General features: G+C 36.9%; 1 protein-coding gene across 4 annotated transcripts in view; it reads left to right on the forward strand.

Moving 5' to 3' along the window:
* ROBO1 (roundabout guidance receptor 1) overlaps window positions 1-20,554 on the forward strand; it is a 414,221-nt gene extending 393,667 nt beyond the window's left edge. For all 4 annotated transcript variants that reach the window (XM_015129100.3, XM_077994321.1, XM_077994320.1 and 1 more), the window contains 4 exons: window positions 2,357-2,509; window positions 10,442-10,750; window positions 17,419-17,615; window positions 18,846-20,554. In XM_015129100.3, coding sequence (XP_014984586.1) covers window positions 2,357-2,509; window positions 10,442-10,750; window positions 17,419-17,615; window positions 18,846-18,860 — 674 coding nt within the window. In that variant the 3' untranslated portion in view covers window positions 18,861-20,554. The remainder of the gene's footprint in view (window positions 1-2,356; window positions 2,510-10,441; window positions 10,751-17,418; window positions 17,616-18,845) is intronic.
* The last annotated feature ends 364 nt before the right edge of the window (window positions 20,555-20,918 follow it).

Consider the following 20,918-nt stretch of genomic DNA (forward strand, 5'->3'; position numbering starts at 1 on the left):
ATCCAAGTGGAACACTTTGACCTTTGGAAAATGGGCTTTTTATCCTTAATCTCCGTTCTCTTCATGTCCTCTTAAATTAATTGGGAAGATATGAAGGTATATGTAATGTGCATACATTTTCAAGCATAAACGTTCCATACTTACAGTAAACATTTTAAATATAATAATTGGGACAGCAAACTAATCCAAGTGCTTTTCATATTTTTCCTTTCATTGCTAGTAACCCATTTGTAATTACCATTTATTCATCTTTATGTTACAATTTATTTTTAATTATCTCCTTCTCTTCCCAATCCTGTTTAGAAAGTAAATAGTTCAAGAAAGAAAGGAATTTAAATGTAAGACGTTTTTATCACATGATTTTCATTTCTGTAGAATTCATATATACATTCCCATACATATTTTTGTGTGTTTGTATTTTTGATAGCCAAGAAAATCTAAATAATAGATTAAAAATGATCAGCAAGAAAGAGAGACATTTCGGAGAAGGAAAAGACCATCACAACAAATCGGTTACTGGTGTTTTACCATTTTATTTTTCTTAGTTTAATAACTACCACATTGGTAGTTTTCCATGGTCTTTTCAGATATTGGATTGGCCGTTATTTTTTATCAGGGTAGAATAGATTCAGAGAAAATGTAAATCACGTTGTAAAGTCATCTCTATATTTTATTTATCAAGAATGTGTTACAGGAAAAATATCTCTCAACTTATTATTGTAGAATATATATTTATTTTGGCCAGGCCTATATTTTATGTCATTCAATCAAATATTGTTTTTTATTCCTCTAGTAGCTGCTGAATGTAATAAACTATGCAAACCTAATTATCTTTCTTAATAAATAACATCTAACTTTACATATAGCTTTTATTTCCTCCTTATTTTTTAATCTTCTGTAAAAAAATGGTGAAATTAAGCATCTCAAACCACTGCTTTGAGAATACATGAGAAAATATCTCAGTTTATTAAATGGACAAAACATGGAAATAGCATGGAAAATTCATCTGTAAATGACCTTATAGCTCAGGGTCTGTGAGCAGTGGATGGCCTTACACAGTAGAATGAATAATGGCTTCAGTCTCAGCCCTAATTCTCTGTTTTCAGGGATATGTAACTTTAATTGTAATAGTCTCCATCACAGCTAGACAGAATTTGATTTAATATTTTATTGTATTGTAATTTAGTGGCACTTCTGGTTTTCCTTGCACTCATAATTTTAATGTACGAAACATGCATTGGCCTCTGCTTATTGCTGTGTTCTTTTCAGGGAGTGTTGGTGCTTGTCATGTGACTTGAAGTTAATGTGAATGAATATCCAATCACATTACTTCTCACTTGGCTGCATTAATGTCTATCATTTAATATGCTTCAGTTATCATCTTTAAATGTGTTGATTTCACTATATGTAGCTTCTGTTTATAGCCAAAAGACATGTTGTCTAGGTCCATTTGAAGTTACTTGTGGTACGATAGAAAGTTCTGGATTGGTGACTGGAATTTCTAGAAACCAAAACAGTGAAAGTCAAATATAGGACCAATAGATCTCCATGGTCATGATGGATTAAATATGTTGTAGCTGTTGTAATACAGCATCTATTTAAGACACCAGAGAATGTGGGAGTTTTGAAATACGCCATGTCTAATTAGTAAATTCAATTCCCACTGGTACCTGGGATTATTGTTTCTCCAAAACCAAACATCTACGTCTTCTACCACCAAAAAAAAAAAGAAGTCTTGGAGGGATCACCTTGAGTATCCAGAACTTGCAAGTATTTAGAGATAGAAAAGGGATGTAAGTAATTTTTGGCAGACCTGAATATGTGAGCTAGATCAATTTCAGACCACCTGCAGAGAACACACGAGTCTGTCTTCAAAGCATACTATAAATATATGTGTAATTAAAATACGAATGCCATTAGTACTGTTCATTTTTCTTAGATCATGAATTTCTTAAGAACTTTAGCTCTTCTTTTGAAAAAGCAACAAACATTGGCTATATTATGCAAAAATTTAATTGCTATTTTTAGTTTAAGTATAACGTTTTAGTGAAGCTAATTGCAAAAATAATTGGAATACTTTCCTTTAACAAATATGTATCATGAACTTTATAGAATAACAGCACTGTGGTTTAAAACAAATGAAATAAGCAGAAAATGCTTTTAGGGTATTTTCTCCAGTAAATAGCAGAGTGACAGCAAGCCTATTATTTGCTAGAAGAGTTTGTTTAAGCTTTTTTTGTTGCTTTTCAGAAAAATTAGGGCTGTTTATAGTTTTAATGTTTTCTTTTTGTTGTTCCTGTTGTAATTAAAATTCACTGATGAGTTTGGCTTGGATTTTTTTTTTTTTTCTCCTTAGGCCGTCGACATTTTCATGCGTCTCAGTGCCCTAGGCCCACAAGTCCTGTGTCTACAGACAGCAACATGAGTGCTGCTATAATGCAGAAAACCAGACCAGCCAAGAAACCAAAACACCAGCCAGGACATCTGCGCAGAGAAGCCTACACAGATGGTGAGTCCATTGACACGGATGAATCTCGCCTATTCACCCTGCCTCTCTAGGGCTAGAAAATGCGTTCGCTGACATTAGAAATTACATTAAAAATTTATTAACAATCAGCTTCATATTACTTATAGAAGCAGTCTACTTACATATTTTGTCTAGCATTTCCTTGCAGTTTTCTAAGAAGCTTGTTATTTAAAAAACAAAACCATTTGTAGATCCTTAATGTTTCTGAAAGTTATTTTATAGTTTCAAACAAATGGACATCACTATAGTTGAAGTTGGTAGTTGAAGTAATGTCATAGGTTTAACCTTTGTCAGATTTAGTGATAAATCCTCCAGAGTGTCCTCATTTTTTTATTTTACAATTTTTGCATTCAAATAGAAGACAATAAATGTATTTGAATCTTAATTCTAACAATAGTGGTGTTACAAACAGTTATTTGGGGCACCAAAAGATAAATCATCTTTCTTCATGCCTTCACATAACAGTATCCACTCTCACTGAAGAGGTAACGTTCACATTCTCGAGGGAGCACAGGACGAAAATGCAAACAGTGTGATTTTGTCTAGAGAAAGCCTTTAATGAAAGTGCCTCAGGTGGCCCAGCATTTATTAAACCACCACCTTCTCATTTTATAAGACAACCCCACGGGCTTTGTTGGAAATTCATGTAAGATAAATTCTCTCAGACTCACTGCTCTTGTCAAGTTTGCTAAATTTGCTAAAGGGGTGGAGGAAGGAACTATGTTACAAGCATAGTTCCCCCACCTCCTGGTCCTCTGCAACAAAATCTGATTAGGACTTTCATTACCAGTCAGCAATTTTTCAAAAAGGGCATCGTTTGCCATTATCATATGAAAGCCTAATATTATAGATCCTTATCCAAGGTTGCAAGGAAGGTTTTCTGAGGTACTTCTCCCTATGATTCCTACCACTTGACAGAAGAATTTAATACAAAGCTCACAGCATGATGAGCACAAGTAATTTTGCAATGAGTGGCTGTCCATGCCATTATCTGTACTTTATTCTGAGTATTTTCTCTCACTAGCATCTCTCTGATATTAGACTACATTAAATACTGGCGTGACACAGCGCACCTGGGCCTCCTGGCTTCTGCCCAGGACTCTTTTGTTAGTGAAACTGAGCTGTCAGAATATTATCTGATTTTGAAGGGTTATTACAGTGGCTTTTTGCATGTTTGCCTCTGTGAAGGGACAAACACTAGGTATAAATCCCCCAGCTCTACCGGCAATTTTACATTTATGGGACCACTATAATGGCATTTTTCACGTTTTATGGCTGTTTTATCAAATTTTATTATCTAGAAGAGAGTGCTCCTCACTGAAAAACTGACCAAACAGCAAGCCTCGATGTAAACACATCTAAATTGAATACATAAGGGAGAAAATCTGGCCTAAAGCCTTGTGTAGATCTTTCTACCACTTATTTATACTTGTTCAAAGGGGACTCTGGCATTGAGCGATGCTTTTTGAAAATGTTTTAAATAATGTAAGCATGCCAAGTTAACGAATATTGTATCACAGTTATAAATTACACTATGCTTGAAAATTGTCTGTATTTATTATCCCACGTGCTGTAGTACTTATTTCAGTGTTAATAATTAAATATAATTCTAACTAATCCCTGAATAATAACTATTAAATTGAATGATGATGCCTCCAAGTTATTTTTTAAATTAATTTCAGAAATACCAAAGACGTATATTGAAATATTTGTAAAACCAAAAGTGAATCTGAAATGTTTATTTGGATTTCTAATTGCTCATTTCACAAAAGTGATTATGCAAAATTATCATAGTGCATACTGCAATATAAAAGCCAATAATTATTTTCTCTGAGTCACAAAAATAGATAAAATGGAGAAATGACTAAAGCTAGTACAGCATTCACTTTCTTTCAGTATTTTGATAACTATCCTTCAAGTTATGTTTACTATACTAACAAGTCTTGAATTTTACGCTGTACGCTTACTGTTGGGTTAAAAAAAAAAAGACACAAAATAACAATGCTGTGTCTTATTATATACATATCCCATCATGCATATTGGTTAATTGAAGTCATATAATGCAGATACTTGTTAATGCACTAAATAAGAGAAATGTACACACTCTGGATGGCAGTGGTTATGACACAGAGACAAAAGCCACTTTTTCAGAAATTATTTTCCCAAATTACTACACTGCATTTTTGGAAAAATATTCATAGACCAATTCATGAAGAAGCTTAATGGCAGACACAATCGGTACAATTTATTAAAAAAGAGAAGGGAGAGGAAGGAAAAATTTAAAGAGCTACCCATTGTTAAAATGTGAATCGAACATATTAGTAAGACATGAAGGATTTTGTGGGGTTTTTTTTCTTTTTAGTGAGCTAAATGTATGGATTATGATGGATGAGTTTGATTATTGTCAATACATTTAGGTGAACTATTGTTCAGAATATGGTTTATCAGTATTGATTTTGTAGCATCTTTACTTTGTTAATTTTGTTCAGATTATGACATTCCTTCGTAGGGTCTTTAAAAACTGTATAAAGAAGGATGAAGAGTGGCCATGTCTGAACTGATGAAGAGTAATCTGTGATGATCGTTCTCAGTTAATCCTTGTATTAGTTTGCTAGGGCCGCCATAGCAAAGTACCGCAGACTAGGTAGCTTAAAAAACAGAAATTTATTTCTTCACACCTCTGGAAGCCAGAAATGTAAGCCCAAGGTGTCAGCAGGAGTGGTTCCTTCTGAGGCCTCTCTCCTTGGCTGGGAGATGGCCGTCGTCTCCCTGTGTCTTCATCTGATCTTTCTCTGGTGTGTGTGTGTCCTAATCTCCTCCTTTAATGACACCAGTTATAACAGATTAGGACCTACCCTACTGACCTCGTTTTACCTTCATTACCTCTTTAAAGACTCCAAATACAGTCACATTCTGAGGTACTAGGGGTTAGGACTTCACGATTTAAATTTTAAGGGGGTACAACTCAGCCTATAACAGTGCACCAGCCCCTAACACCTGACATTGTGGCCAAAACTTGCTCTGTGGTCAAACCCAAGGCCTCGTAAGCGCTCGGAGAACTCAGTGCAAAGGAGAGTATTGCATGCTACAGTCACGCTGACAGGCAGTATCTAATGATTTATTTATTTCATATTTGCCTCTTACAAGTTTAACCCAGATAAAGGGTAGGATTAGGATACATGAATATTTATTAGCCAGAGTCTTAATAAGTAAAAGCCAGGAATAAGTGCATTTCTAGGACCTTCTAATAGATTCTTTCCACCCCCTCTCTTCAACCTTTCTAATGCATTTACATAGTTGATTTAAAAATGAAATCTACATTATTTCCCCATTCCTACTTTTCATAAATTATAAATTCACCACCCTCTTTGGAATAATGTTATTTTGACTTGATTTATCATTAATTACAAGGTCTGAGGACTTGAAGCAGTTAAGTAAATAGAGTGCTAGATCTCTATAGAAAGTTAATGTTGGCAGACTTGTCTGAATGCACATGTTCTTCTATGTTACTTTACATGCATTATACTGTTATGTGGAAAGTCTTGTAGAAAGAATGAGTGTTTATACGATTACATAAAGTCTACACACACATACAAAACAAGTCCACAATCCCATTTGTGAAATCCAATTTGTACTACTCATGGTACAAATTGGGTGAAAGCACTATATATCACTATGTGGAATATAGAATTGTTTGTACCATAATAATCCCTGGCCTCGTAAGCAGGGATATCCCTGCTTGGTGATATTTTATAATACCTAAGAAAGAATTTATTTGGCAATCTGTTTATATAAGAAATCAAACCTGTCAACATTTCCCTCTCTAATTGCCATTAGATACAGTGACAAATATATATAGGAAGTTAGAATTCTTTAAATTATCAGGTTCTCTTCTCTTTTTAACTTGTGTTATAAATAACACCTATCTAGAACATCTAGTGACAGATTTTGTCTCATGAGTCATGTATTCCCAAGACTTTGTGCGATGTTAAGATAGTGGTAGTCATCAGCTTTGATATCTTAAAGGCCCAGACATTTTATGATTTGATGAAAGTGGCAGTCATCGGCTTCCTGATAGTCTGCGTTTGCAATCCAATTTAAGTTTATAGCAAGCAGATAGTGCAGAAATAGTCGCTCACTCTCTCTTTTTCGTGGTGTGTTCTGAATTAGACCTTTTTCCCCTTATTGCTACTCCCAGGCTCAGTCTGAATTTAAAATCATTCTGCCTTGGGTCCCTTGGCTTTAGGCTACTTGATACAGCCTGTTTTCTAACTCTCTCCTTTTGGTTATCTTTAATAATAAGTAGAATCGAGGGAAGGGACATCATAGTACTGATTTTTATGTATTATTTTTTGAAAAATCTGTTAAAGTAGTAGACAAAGGAGGAGAAACATACACTTGTGACAGTGTCAATCTACGTTGCAAGACAAAAAACTTGATTTTGTAGACTCAGAGGGAAAATTAGTGCTGTTGGCTATAATTGGCTACCATTTTGGCTAAAATGTTGAGGCTACTTATATGATACTCGAACATGGTAAGCCGTGAAAGCCACTAACAAAGGAATGCAAGTAAAAATTCGATCACTTTTTATAATCATTCCTAAGTAAAATGGCTGGTAGGTACTCAGATGGCAACTCAGACTTTCTGTTTTCAAAACTCATACAATGAATTCTAACACCTCAGCTTTAGCATGCAAGGTCAAAAGAAAATAAGTTTCAAAAAATGTGTATTTATGGAACAAAAAAGTTTCTTTTTTTTAATATGTAATTATGAGAAATACTAGGTTAAAACTGATGTTTCTTAGGGCCATTAATTTGCTGTTATACTAAGAATCTTCAAAACACAATTTTAATATTTAACAGTTTCTCATGCTGGTACATGTAAAGGATAGTCAATGGCCCAATGTCAATAATAATAAAATATCTGGAAACAACCAGAATATTTCTCTAATATTGGCTAAAAAATAATGATGTAGTAATAGAATATAACATTACGCAAACTTTTCCAAAAAAGAGTAAAGCCCTATGTACACATATGGAAATCTGAATAACTACCTGGTTAGGCAAAAAAAGTGCAATCCATTCATGTTGGTAAAGAAGGAAGGCTGTCTGTGTGTGTGTGTGGTCCTTTTTATCTGGTCACCACATGTGAATGGGAAGACAGGTACTCTGTGTCATCCCGGGTGTGGCCATTTTCTATAGTCCTTGATGTGAACGGTGCTCCCTGCAGTTATGAGACTAGACAGCCCTGCTTTATAAATAACTTCAGGAATGATCTATAGAAAACCTTTCAAACCCATTACCTCTGCATAGTGAATCCTGGGGATTAGAAGTGGAGGTGGGGAGGTACGGAGGTTGTTCTTTCAATTTTAAATTCCTACTGAATTTTTTACCATGTAAATTTGTATTTTTTAATTTCAACTCTTAAGGGTAATTTTATAACACTAAGCATGTAATAGATGTTTTATGAATGTGTTTTAGTTTATTCTAGACATTACTCTACAAACGTGAAAACGTTACCATTTCTAAAGACATTACTTAAAAACATAGCTATGCTGATAATTCCAAAATCTCTGTATTTCTGGTTTTGATCTCTCCTGAAATTCAGATTTTATTTACAAATACCTGTTGTACCTTTCTATGTTGATACTCCAAAAGTTCCTCCTATTCACGTTTTTAAAACTGAACTTACACTCTTCCTTCACAAACATCTCCCTTTTTGCTGCATTCTGTACCTTCAGTGATGTTCTTTTCATTCACCGAGACAACTATGACAAAAATCCTAAAAGTCATCTTAGATTCTTCCTCCCCCCACCCCTGTACTGTATTTCGTTGATCCTGAAATAATATTGATTTTTCTCCCTTAATCTCAAACACGTCTTTTCCTCTCCATCTGAGCAGCCACCAATAACATTTTATCACCTATCATTAATTACGTGAGTTATAATAATCTCTTGACCAGGTGCGGTGGCTCGGGCCTGTAATCCCAGCACTTTGGGAGGCTGAGGCAGGCGGATCACGAGGTCAGGAGTTCGAGACCATCCTGGCCAACCTGGTGAAACCCTGTCTCTACTAAAATACAAAAATAAGCTGGGTGTGATGGCACGTACCTGTAATCCCAGCTACTCGGGAGGCTGAGACACAAGAGTTGCTAGAACCCAGGAGTCAGAGGTTGCAATGAGTCAAGATCACACCACTGCACTCCAGCCTGGGCGACACAGCAAGACTCTGTCTCAAAAATAAAAATAAAAAATAAAATAATAATAACAATAATCTCTTGACCTCCTGAATTGAAGCTTTTCTTGTTAATACATTCCCCATACTACAGCCAGAATAACCAAAACTTAGTATCTACTCGTATTCTTCCACTAAATTACCAAATAATATTAGGATACATATTTCCTTTCTCCCCCGAGTGTATATAGGAATGATTTTTAAAGATAGCACTGGTTAAAAATTTTCTTTCTAGATATCAAATTTTATGCCTACTTTCATTCTTAAGTATATCTATGATATACAAAATTGAATCATAGGCTGGGTGTGGTGGCTCGTGGCAATAATCCCAGCACTTTAGGAGATCAAAGTGGGTGGATGGCTTGAGCACAGGAGACCAGCTTGGGCAACATAGTGAAACCCTGTCACTACAAAAACTACAAAAGTTAATCATTTGTGGTGGCATGTGCCTGTGGTCCCAGTTACCCAGGAGGCTGAGGTGTGAAGATCACTTGATGGGAGACAGAGGCTGCAGTGAGCCGAGATCACACCACTGCACTCCAGCCTAGGCAACAAAGTAAGACTTTGTCTCAAAAAAAAGGAAGAAATTAAATTATATAAGTTACATTATATGTAATATGTATTACTTAATATGTAACTGCAACTAGAAATAACTGTGTGTGTGTGTGTGTGCGTGTGTGTGTGTGTGTATGTGTAGATCAAATTAACCTATATTTATACCAGTGATTATCTGGTTTAAAACCTCTGGATATATAAAATGGTGAGATTCCATCAATGAATAGTATACTATAAACATGCAATTGAATATAGTAATATAAAGAACACTAAACCATTGATGAGTCCTGGTTCCGATTATATCTAGCTTTGAGATTGCAGGGTGGCTTACAGTCTACAAGTTTGAGCTTCCTTCTCTACAAAATGAGAAGAGGTTTAGGCTAGATTAGAGATGGCAAATAGATCTCAACTCAAGTACCAACCTCAATCAATTTGAAGTGATTGCCTGAAGGAGCAAAGGCGTGCACCTGGTACTAGCAGTGTTCTACTGAAATCAATTAGGAAGCTCTCCCACACTTGGGAGAGAGAAAGTTACAGTACACATACCCGCTGTTAGCTCTCCCAGGAGCAGACGTCATTGAGTCCCAACTTGGTCATTCAGGAGTTCTGTGCTAGATAACAAGAGTACATTAAAATTGTTGGTCTTGGCCAGGTGCAGTGGCTCGCACCTGTAGTTCCAGCGCTTTAGGAAGCCAGGGTGGGCAGATCACTTGAGTCCAAGAGTGAGAGACCAGCCTGGGCAACGTGGCAAAACCCCATCTCTACAAAAATCACAAAAATTAGCCAGGTGTGTGGTGCATACCTAGAGTCCTAGCTACTCAGGAGGCTGAGATGGGAGGACTGCTTGCACCCAGGAGGTCGAGGCTGCAGCGAGCTGAGACTGCGCAACTGCACTGTAGCCTGAATGACAGAGCAAGACCCTGTCTCTAAATAAATAAATAAATAAATAAACAAACATAAATAAAAAATAAAATTTGGGGTCTTTTTCCTTGGTTACCTTCAAGTATTCTAGTTCATTTAAGATATAGTATCTCATAGGTGAATGTGACTCCAATGATAATCCAAGTGTGTGATGGTTTCATAAGTAGCAGACTTTTACAGCAGTATTTTTAATGTTTCTTTTTAGATCTTCCACCGCCACCTGTGCCACCACCTGCTATAAAGTCACCGACTGTCCAGTCCAAGACACAGCTGGAAGTACGACCTGTAGTGGTGCCAAAACTCCCTTCTATAGATGCAAGAACAGAAAGATCATCAGACAGAAAAGGAAGCAGTTACAAAGGGAGAGAAGTATTGGATGGAAGACCAGTTGTTGACGTGCGAACAAACCCAGGTGATCCCAGAGAAGCACAGGAGCAGCAAAATGACGGGAAAGGACGTGGAAACAAGGGAGCAAAACGCGACCTTCTGCCAGCAAAGACTCATCTCGTCCAAGGTACTTGTCCAGTCAAGCAGCAAATAAATGTAGACTGAGTGTGTTTGCAAGACATACAGTTAGGCTCTATACGGCCTTATGAAAAGTGTAAGACTAAGAAATTTGCTTTCCAATGGAGGACATAGGCATGGACTCGAATAATTTTAATTTAATACAGTTCACTCCAGTATATGACTTTATACAAGGCCTTCCTGGAGAGGAGCCAACTGAGTTACATTTTAAAGGAAAGCATGATTTCAACAGGTTTAAGAGGGAGAAGGGATAGCGGGGACAAGAAATAGGTGGAGAAAAGAACATGAATGTATGAAAATGAATGTTTGGTGAACAATGGTTTCCAGTTTGGCTGGAGAATTGAATGTTTGGGGCCAGAGACCATCTCTACAAAAAAATACAACAATTAGCTGGACATGGCGGCACTTACCTGTAGTCCTAGCTACTCAGGAGGCTGAGGTGGGAGGATGCACCTGGAAGGTCAAGACTGCGGTCGGCTGAGATCGCACAACTGCTCTGTAGCCTGGGTGAAAAATAAAACTAGAAAGGTGGTTAGGCCCAGTTGCAAAGGCCAGGGATACTATTCTGAGGGGTTGAGATTTATGACAAGGGCAGTTGTGAGCCAACAAGGAGATTTGAGTGAGAAATGACCTAATCAGATATGTGTTTTAGAAAAATAACTGGCAGAACTCTGTAGTGGAGGAAGAGACTGGAAACTGCTAGGTGGGGGTGTCAGAAACATTACAGTAACACTCTGAAGTATAAAATATGAAAGTACTGAATTAAAACAGCTCAGAAGAACAGGAAGGATCAGCCTGTACAGGCACTTCAGAGAGAGGCCCAGGAGGACTTGGTGGCTAATTGAATGTTGAAAGGTGAGTTGAGATAATAGAGTAAACAAAAGAAGTATTCGTAGGTTGAGTAGGTGGCCCTGAATGACCAGTGGAACACGATCGTATTAACCAATGTAAAAAAAATAAAATAAAGAACAGGGAACATGTGAAACTTCATGGGGAAAATTATTGCAGTTTTGAATGGATTAAAATGCTGACAAGAACACAGATAGTAAAAATCACAATAAAAATTTAGAGAACTAGGTTTAAAGATGAGGAGAAAGATTGAGAGGACAGAGTAGATTTTAGAACCCACAACACAGAGGTGATAATTATGTGAATAACACAGTCTGAATTTCAGCAGAGATAATGCCGGTAACTATTTATCAGTCAACTGTCCAGGAGAAAACAAAAGCAGACCCTAATTTGTAGCCATTTGCTTGCTTCTGTTGTGTGAGTACTCTCAGAATTGCCAATTTCAAGTCACTGAATACGGAGGTAGGAAGAGATGAATATAATCAGGTATTGTGAAATATTGAGCCTGCTCCAACACACCACTAGACAAGGATGATCATATTAAAGACTAGGTAGATAATTAACATCCTATTAAGGAAACAGGTTGTCCGACCCAGACATTTAATAATCAAGGTATCCAAGCTATCGAAAATGGTGTCCTATAAAGAATGAAGTGGGAAATTTTCAGACAGGAAAGTATATAAAATACCACAGTGGTGAAAGTTGAATGTAAACCCAAGCGAGTGTAAAAGGGATCTTGCAATATGTTGGTTGCGGGTCAGAATAAAAGCCACACTGTATGGGGTTGGAAAGTGAATGGAAATTTTGGAAGGGAGGTGATCAGCACACGTAAGCTCTTTTTGAAAGTTTGGGATGAGGAGGAAATCTTGGGATAGGGTTTGACAGAAAGGCCAAATTACTGGAAATGTTTTAGGATAGTGCATTTGCACATTATTATAGACTAAAGAGAAAAAACCAAGAAACGGAAGATTATTAGTTGAGGATATCAGCAAAGAGTGATAGGGGAATGAAACTTAAAAACCTACCGGGGCCCTTAACTACTGTATTTTAGTAGATACATTGTGGTAAGATCTGACCTCAGTGTATTGTTGTATTTATTATGGACATCTGGTCATTAGCTAACTTCTTTTCAACACGGAGGGCAATTTCTCTTTGTTCTGTGACTGCAGCCTGAACTCCTAATCCAGGCATAGACTCAGAAGCAAGGTGATAGATAAAGCTGTGCATCTCAGACTCATGCCTCTATTGTGTGACCACAATGTCCTTGATGATATCACCGCAATCCAAAGTTTGAAAAACTTACTTATTTTTCTCAGTTAACCCAAAGTTGATCTGGCTCTGAACTTTTGACTCAATGTGACTCGCCTCCAAATAGCGATTCATAAATAGAATGTGATGATGTAAATTGCGAGGTTTATATCTGGCTAGAAAGTGTGGAGCGATTCCTGCTTGTAGGAAGTCTTCATTAAAACTTGGCTGGGCACAGCGGCTCACTCCTGAAATCCCAGCACTTTGGGAGGCCAAGGTGGGTGGATCACAAGGTCAGGAGTTGGAGACCAGCCTGGCCAACATGGCGAAAACCCATCTCTACTAAAAATAAAAAAATTAGCAGGGTGTGGTCATGTGCACCTGTAATCCCAGCTACTTGGGAGGCTGAGGCAGGAGAATTGCTTGAACCCGGGAGGAGGAGGTTACAGTGAGCCAAGATCGCACCATTGCACTCCAGGTCTGGGTGACAGGCAAGACTCTGTCTCGGAAAATAAATAAATATTTTTTAAAATTAAAAAGTAGGTGAGATTCTTCTTCAGAAGGAAATTTTATAAACCTGGAAATATCTTGTATGCAGATCTAGAAAACAGAGATTAAATTTTTAAAAATCAATCTTCAGAAATTTAGTAAGTTGTCCTTTCTGCTATAAAAATATTTCTAAGAAAAGAACTAAGACTGGACCATTAGTCTAGAAACAAGGAACCCAGGGAATCATGGAAATCCCTGAGGTACACTGATGAGTTATTTAACATGCTCTGCTTTTCCAAATTTTTATTTGAATCATAACCCTATCTATATATGCCGTTAAATGATCATTTGTATGCATTGCTGTAATTTTCACCTTCATATTTCAGTTTACATTGTTTATAGTGAAAGAGGCACCCTGATTTATGTGTATAATGAATGATTATTTTTAATTAAGGAGAGTGGTCTTTTGGACTTGAATGTCTGATCATTTTGCTGACATTTGCCTCCATTAGTTCAATTTATTTCTACATATATCAAACACCTACTGTGTTATTAAGCATTGTACTAAATCCTGAGATTTATGTATAAGCATAAACCTTGACTTCAAGGGGCTTGTAGTCAGGGAGAGAGGGACAGATAATGTATAAATTCATAGATATTGTTGTATTCAGTATAACCTTCATAGTGCCATGATACTTGAGAGTCCAGAAGAGAGAGAATTCGCTCAGGACTGTGAGAGACTGTTAGGAAGGATCTCTTGATCTTTCCTGGCAGAAATGACATATGAACTGAGTGTTTAAGAATGGGTGGAATTTAGCTTGCATAAGAAAAGAGGATTTATTTAGGTGGATAATGTGCATAAAAAGCTTGAAGGTCTATTGAGGAAACTGTAAGAAATTCAGTACTGCTACATAATAAAAGTGGTCAAAGATGAAGCTCTTGAGGTACATGAAGGCTTAAGTCATAAAGAGCCTATAGATTTTATAAGAGGAAAGTGGCTGAGCGAAGACAGTTTAGAGAGGAATAGCTCGAGGATGTTTGAAGATGTGTACAACCCCCAGACAAGAAATGTAGAAAATATAAACCATGCTATAGGAGCAAGGATGGGTGATTTGGAAAATTCAAGAAACTTTTTAGAGTCAGAATCAACCTTACTTGTTGTATGTTGGACTATGTGGAAATGATACACTTAAGATGTATGGAAAGTTGTTGAAAGGGAAGAATCTATAATAATTTCATTTTCTGTCTTGCATATCTTAATGATTAGTGTGATGTCATTCAGTGTCTTAGAGAATATAGCAAAGGAAGACATTTAAGGGAGTGAGCATTGTGAGGCCAGTGTTCAACAGGTTGAGTTTGAGTAACATGCAAGAGTAGGGGTTCAGTTGGGTTGCCTGTAGGAGCCTAAGGTTTGGGGCATAGTTTAGGAATTAAAAATATCATGATTCAGCATGATGAAAATAATGGAAAACAGTTTATTAATGACCTGTTATAGGTCAAGGTGAAAGTATATCAGCACACAAAGCAGACAAAATATCTCCCCTTATGACAGCTATATTTTAGAAAGGGTTTTAATCTGTGAGACTGGACAAAATCATCTAGGGTCAGTAGAAGAAAATTATATATATAGTATTAAGCCATTCTTGCATTTCTATAAAGAAAAGCCTGAGACTGGGTAATTTATAAAAGAAAGAGATTTAATTGGCTAAGTGTTCTGCAGTCTGTATAGGAAACATGGTGTTGACATCTGCTTGGCTTCTGAGGAGACCTCAGGAAACTTAGAATCATGGCAGAAGATGAAGGCGGAGTAGGCACATCACATGGTGAAAGCAAGACAGAGAGAGAGAGAGAGTGGGATGGAGGTGCCACATACTTTTAAACCACCAGATCTTGTGTGAACTCAGAGCGAGAGCTCACCTATCATCAAGGGGATGGTGCAAGCGATGCATGAGGGATCTGCCTCCATGAGCCAGACATCTCCCACCTGGTCCCACCTCTAACACTGGGGATTACAATTCCCACCTGGCCCCACCTCTAACACTGGGGATTACAATTCCCACCTGGCCCCACCTCTAACACTGGGGATTACAATTCCCACCTGGCCCCACCTCCAACACTGGGGATTACAGTTCCCACCTGGCCCCACCTCCAACACTGGGGATTACAATTCCCACCTGGCCCCACCTCTAACACTGGGGATTACAGTTCCCACCTGGCCCCACCTCCAACACTGGAGATTACATCTCCCACCTGGCCCCACCTCCAACAGTGGGGATTACAATTCAACGTGAGATTTGGGTAGGGACAAATATCCAAACTATATCATTCATATATATATATGCACACACATGCACACACACATGAATGATCTACATACATATATGTATAATGTATAATTATACGTGTATGTATAATATATAATAGAACTTTCATATATATCATACATATATATGAATTATATACATTAGGCTGAAAGTAGAAACCTGTAGAGCATCAACATATCAGTGGCACTTCATAAAAAGAGCTCACAGACGATTGGCCAGGGAGGAAGGAAAACTAGCAGCTGAGAGAATAATAATATTTGCATTGATTAAGAGCAGTAAGGAGTCCAGGGACACAAGGCTGGAAACACGGTTGGCGTTATCAGTTTTCTCAGTTTCATAGTAGTGATGTAGGCATAAATGGATTTCAGTGGGATGCAGAGTGAATGGGAATTGTGACTATCAATATTGAATCCAAACTGCTTTTCAAGAAGCTTGGCTGAGTGGTGAGGAAAGAAAGAAGGTGTTGATTTCATAGAAAGCAGAGTCTTAAGGGGAAACTTTTTAGCAAGAGAGAGATTTTACATATTGTAGTTTGAGAAAACGAAAGTCAGTAGAGAGAAAGCCGTTGATGAACAGAGAGAGGATGACGGTCACACGGTATCAAGTGCTGTGAAGAGAAGCTGCAGAAACAGTCACATCCTCATGGACTGTGAAACTCCTGTGTGTCAGAACTGTGGTTTAGGAGTGAAAGTTGTGATGAGTAGAATGGAAAGAACAAGACATTATCAAAGGGGACTGTACTGGCTTCAAAAAACGATGGCTTGGGCCTCAGAAGCGGGGATGTTTTTGTTCAAGGATAGAGGAGCAATGATGTGGAACTGGTGATGGTGAGCTAGAGGCAAGCCTTCCTCCTTACCTTCCACTACAGAGAACGTCCGGGGAAACTTCAGGGGAAATCAGGCTTCATTCAGGCAATGTGAATAGTAGAGGAAGCATTTGCGGGAGGTGGGGAAGAGCGTGCCAAAGAGTTAGGTATTTATGCGTTTGTCGTCCAAAAGGCAGAGTTGGAAGACTTTGGAGAGAAGTGAGCAGCTGGAGGATGCATCAGTAGGAGAAGCACCAAATTTCAAGGAGGTAGAAATTCCGGAGACAGAAATTAATTGGAGTGACTTGCTTATTGAAGTTAGTAACAATAGCAGGCTTCTAAGATTCAGAGTTCCACAGTGTAAATAGGACATTGACATGGAGGTTGATATTTTGGTGTCTGTGGAGTGAACCCAGGCTTGCCTCTGTTTGGTATTTCTAGGAGACTCGGCTTGATTTTTAACCGATTCCTTATAACATTTTATAAGCTACATAGATATTTTATTATTTCATCTGTTTTCATATCAACACTAGGAACCCCTCTAGGTATAGATACTATCATCACTTTTTTTGGAAAAGTAGAAACTAAAGCCTAAAATAATCTGAGATCATATAGTGAATGACAGAATTGGAAGCCAAGTCTGACTTCAGGTTTGGTTTACCTCTTTTGATGATATTGGTCTCTAGTGAGTTTGAGACAGACAAGAGCTTATGAGTGGAATCAGTCCAAATCCCTGACTACTAATAGGAAAACAGCGAGGCTTATACTTTTCATTTTCGAGACACTATGCTGCATTATTCATTATGCGTATAGAGTATCCTCATTTATACCTTAAATCACTGATGCTTCCTCATTCAGAATTACAGATAGACAGGAGTGATACAATATACACTGAAAGTGTATGATGGTGTTCACCTGCATTTATTCTATTTCATTACACAGAGGATATTCTACCTTACTGTAGACCTACTTTTCCAACATCAAATAATCCCAGAGATCCCAGTTCCTCAAGCTCAATGTCATCAAGAGGATCAGGAAGCAGACAAAGAGAACAAGCAAATGTAGGTCGAAGAAATATTGCAGAAATGCAGGTACTTGGAGGATATGAAAGAGGAGAAGATAATAATGAAGAATTAGAGGTATCTATAATTTTTTCCCAAGTTTACCGATGTTAGACTGTAGTTGTTTTATGTAGTTAGGAACCTTCATCAGTGTACAGAAATGTTACTGTTTTATCACAAACTTTTCAGTACTCTAATGTCTATGATGGCAGAAACTGAAGTTCTGAGAATTTGAGAATTTTCTTGAAATGTGTTCCAAAGTTTTAAATGTTAATTGCAATGTATTTGTTTATCTAGGGTTTATCTTCATTGGCAGATTTTCAGATAAGAAATACATATGGCAAACATATTGTTAAGAAATAAGAGCTATTGATCTAGAGATATTATAATTTATAGCATTGTAGCAAGCTTATAAAAACCCAGTAAGATGACAGAGTTATATGATGTGAGTGAGGAAGTTGCCATAGCCATCACTAGGGTAATGTGACTGGTTTGACTGACTGTCCTTCACCTTTACACTTCTGAAAGTGGATGCCTAGTTTGTGACACTGACCTCCCCAGTTGGAGGAAACTTCTTAAGTCAAAGATGTACCCTCTTGTTAGGCTTGAGAGAGAGCTATACAAGATAGAGCTGGCAGTAAGCCATATCATAAATTCTCCCCCGACCCATTCAAAGATTGTATTTTCTCAATTTAATAAAAGATAAGTTGAGGACAATTTTTTAATTAATATATTTAAACTCAAGTAGATGATAAATATGTGTCAAATGATAACTTTTTATAATAGAAGCTGAAAATGTATAAGCCATTATGTTTGATTGAAAGTTCTATAACTCTCAATGTATTTTGATTTTGAGGTTTAGAATGAGAAAGACTTTCGTCTTGCAAACAGTTAGAGAAGTTTTTTTCAAGTTTTAGTTTATTTTAAAATCGAAGTAGCCTTTTGGGGCAGCAGAATGTCATTACTGTTAACTCTAGTATTTAAAACCAACAAAAGCAGAGCTGTAATGTTGAGTTGGGGCTGAGGGGAGTAGATAACTCAACACATTCCTTCCCTCTTCTCAGAGCCCTGTGTCCCACCACACAACACCGAGGCACTGTGCAGAACCCAGTTTTGTACTTGTTGAATTTGCTGTGAAGACGAACTAAGGTTGATGAGTGAATTAGTTGACATGAGCACTTTCCAACATAGGCCAATGAATAAATGGAAAAACACATTAAATTATAATAGTAATAAATGCATATAAATAAATATAAGATAGTCCTCTTAAGATTTATTTTCAATGTGACAATAACGTATCTCTTACAGGAAACTGAAAGCTGAAGACAACCAAGAGGCTTATGAGATCTAATGTGAAAATTATCACGCAAGATGCCTCCTGTCAGAGGACACATGACGCCAGATCAAATGTTCGGTGCAATCAGAGTGTACAAATTGTCGTTTTTATTCCTCTTATTGGGGTACCGTTTTAAAAACTTTATTGGGTTTTTATTGTTGTTGTTTGATCCCTAACCCTACAAAGAGCCTTCCTCTTCCCCTCGCTGTTGGAGCAAACCATTACACCTTACTTCCAGCAGGGAAAGTGCTTCGACTTCTTGCTTCAGTCATCAGCCAGCAAGAGGGAACAAAACTGTTCTTTTGCATTTTGCCCCTGAGATATGGCATTGCACTGCTTATATGCCAAGCTAATTTATAGCACGATATTGATCAAAGATACAAAGTTGATATTCAACCTCATGCCAAGGGCTCTCAAAGTATAATCTTTCTATAGCCAACTGCTAATGCAAATTAAAACATATTTCATTTTAACATGATTTGAAAATCAGTTTTTCATACTACCCTTTGCTGGAAGAAACTAAAAATATAGCAAATGCAGAACCACAAACAATTTGAATGGGGTAGAAACATTGTAAATATATCCTCTTTGCAAACCCTGGTGGTATTTTATTTTGTCTTCATTTCAATCATTGAAGTATATTCTTATTGGAAATGAACTTTTGGATAAGTAGGGCTAAGCCAGTTGGATCTCTGGTTGTCTAGTCATTGTCATAAGTAAACCTAGCAAAACCTTGTTCTATTTTTCAATCAGAAAGCAATTATAAATACGTATTACAAACAAGTGGATGTTTTTAATGACCAATTGAGTAAGAACATCCCTGTCTTAACTGGCCTAAATTTCTTCTGGTAGTGTCAGTTCAACTTTCAGAAGTGCCACTTAAGGAAGTTTGATTTTTTGTTTTTGTAATGCACTGTTTTTAATCTCTTTCTCTCTCTCTCTCTTTCTTTTTTTCTTTTTTTTTTTTTTTTTTGGTTTTAAAAGCACAATCACTAAACTTTATTTGTAAACCATTGTAACTATTAACCTTTTTTGTCTTATTGAAAAAAAATGTTGAGAAGCGTTTTTAACCTGTTTTGTTAATGCTCTATGTTTGTATTTGGAATATTTGAATGATGACAGATGGTGAAGTCACGTGCATACTTTATTGTGGGCCGTGAACCAAATGGTTCTCACTTTTCCCGGACTTAAAGAAAAAAAGAGGTTTAAGTTTGTTGTGGCCAATATCGAAACTTACAAGATTTCCTTCAAATCTCTAATAGAGGCATTACGTGCTTTCAATTGCCAAATGATGCCCTCCGACTAGTAGATTTCTATGATCCTTTTTTGTCATTTTATGAATATCATTGATTTTATAATTGGTGCTATTTGAAGAAAAAAAAATGTACTTTTATTCATAGGTAGGTATCAGGTCTGACCCCAGTGGAAAACAAAGCCAAACGAAACTGAACCACAAAAAAACGGCTGGTGTTCACCAAAAACTAAACATGTTCATTTAGATAATTTGAAAAAGTTCCATAGAAAGGGCGTGCAGTACTAAGGGAACAATCCATGTGATTAATGTTTTCATTATGTTCATGTAAGAAGCCTCTTATTTTTAGCCATAATTTTGCATACTGAAAATCCAATAATCAGAAAAGTAATTTTGTCACATTATTTATTAAAAATGTTCTCAAATACATCTTTCTTTCTTGTGTTGATTTCTTTTTTCATTGTGTGCTGATCAAATTTATTCCATTTAATCACAAAGTCGTTCTGTCTTAGCATTTCACCCCTGTATTATCAGATAAATGAAAATTCTCAATTAGTTGTAGGAATAACCAGGCTTTACTGTAAGCTAAAATTTTACCTAACTCCCCTGAAATTAAAAATGTAAGATCAGTCAAGACCTAGAAGTTAATAATCGGATCAGAGACTAAGTCTTTAATATTAAGGGTATATTATTTTTGTTTATGTATGTGTATCTGAATTTCAGTTAATCTATTTCTAACATAATTGGAATTCAACTAGATAAATGTGATTTGTAAAGTTTGAGCCACCTGTGT

This window comes from Macaca mulatta, chromosome 2, assembly GCF_049350105.2.
Source record: "Macaca mulatta isolate MMU2019108-1 chromosome 2, T2T-MMU8v2.0, whole genome shotgun sequence".
In the NCBI taxonomy this organism is placed as follows: Eukaryota; Metazoa; Chordata; class Mammalia; order Primates; family Cercopithecidae; genus Macaca; species Macaca mulatta.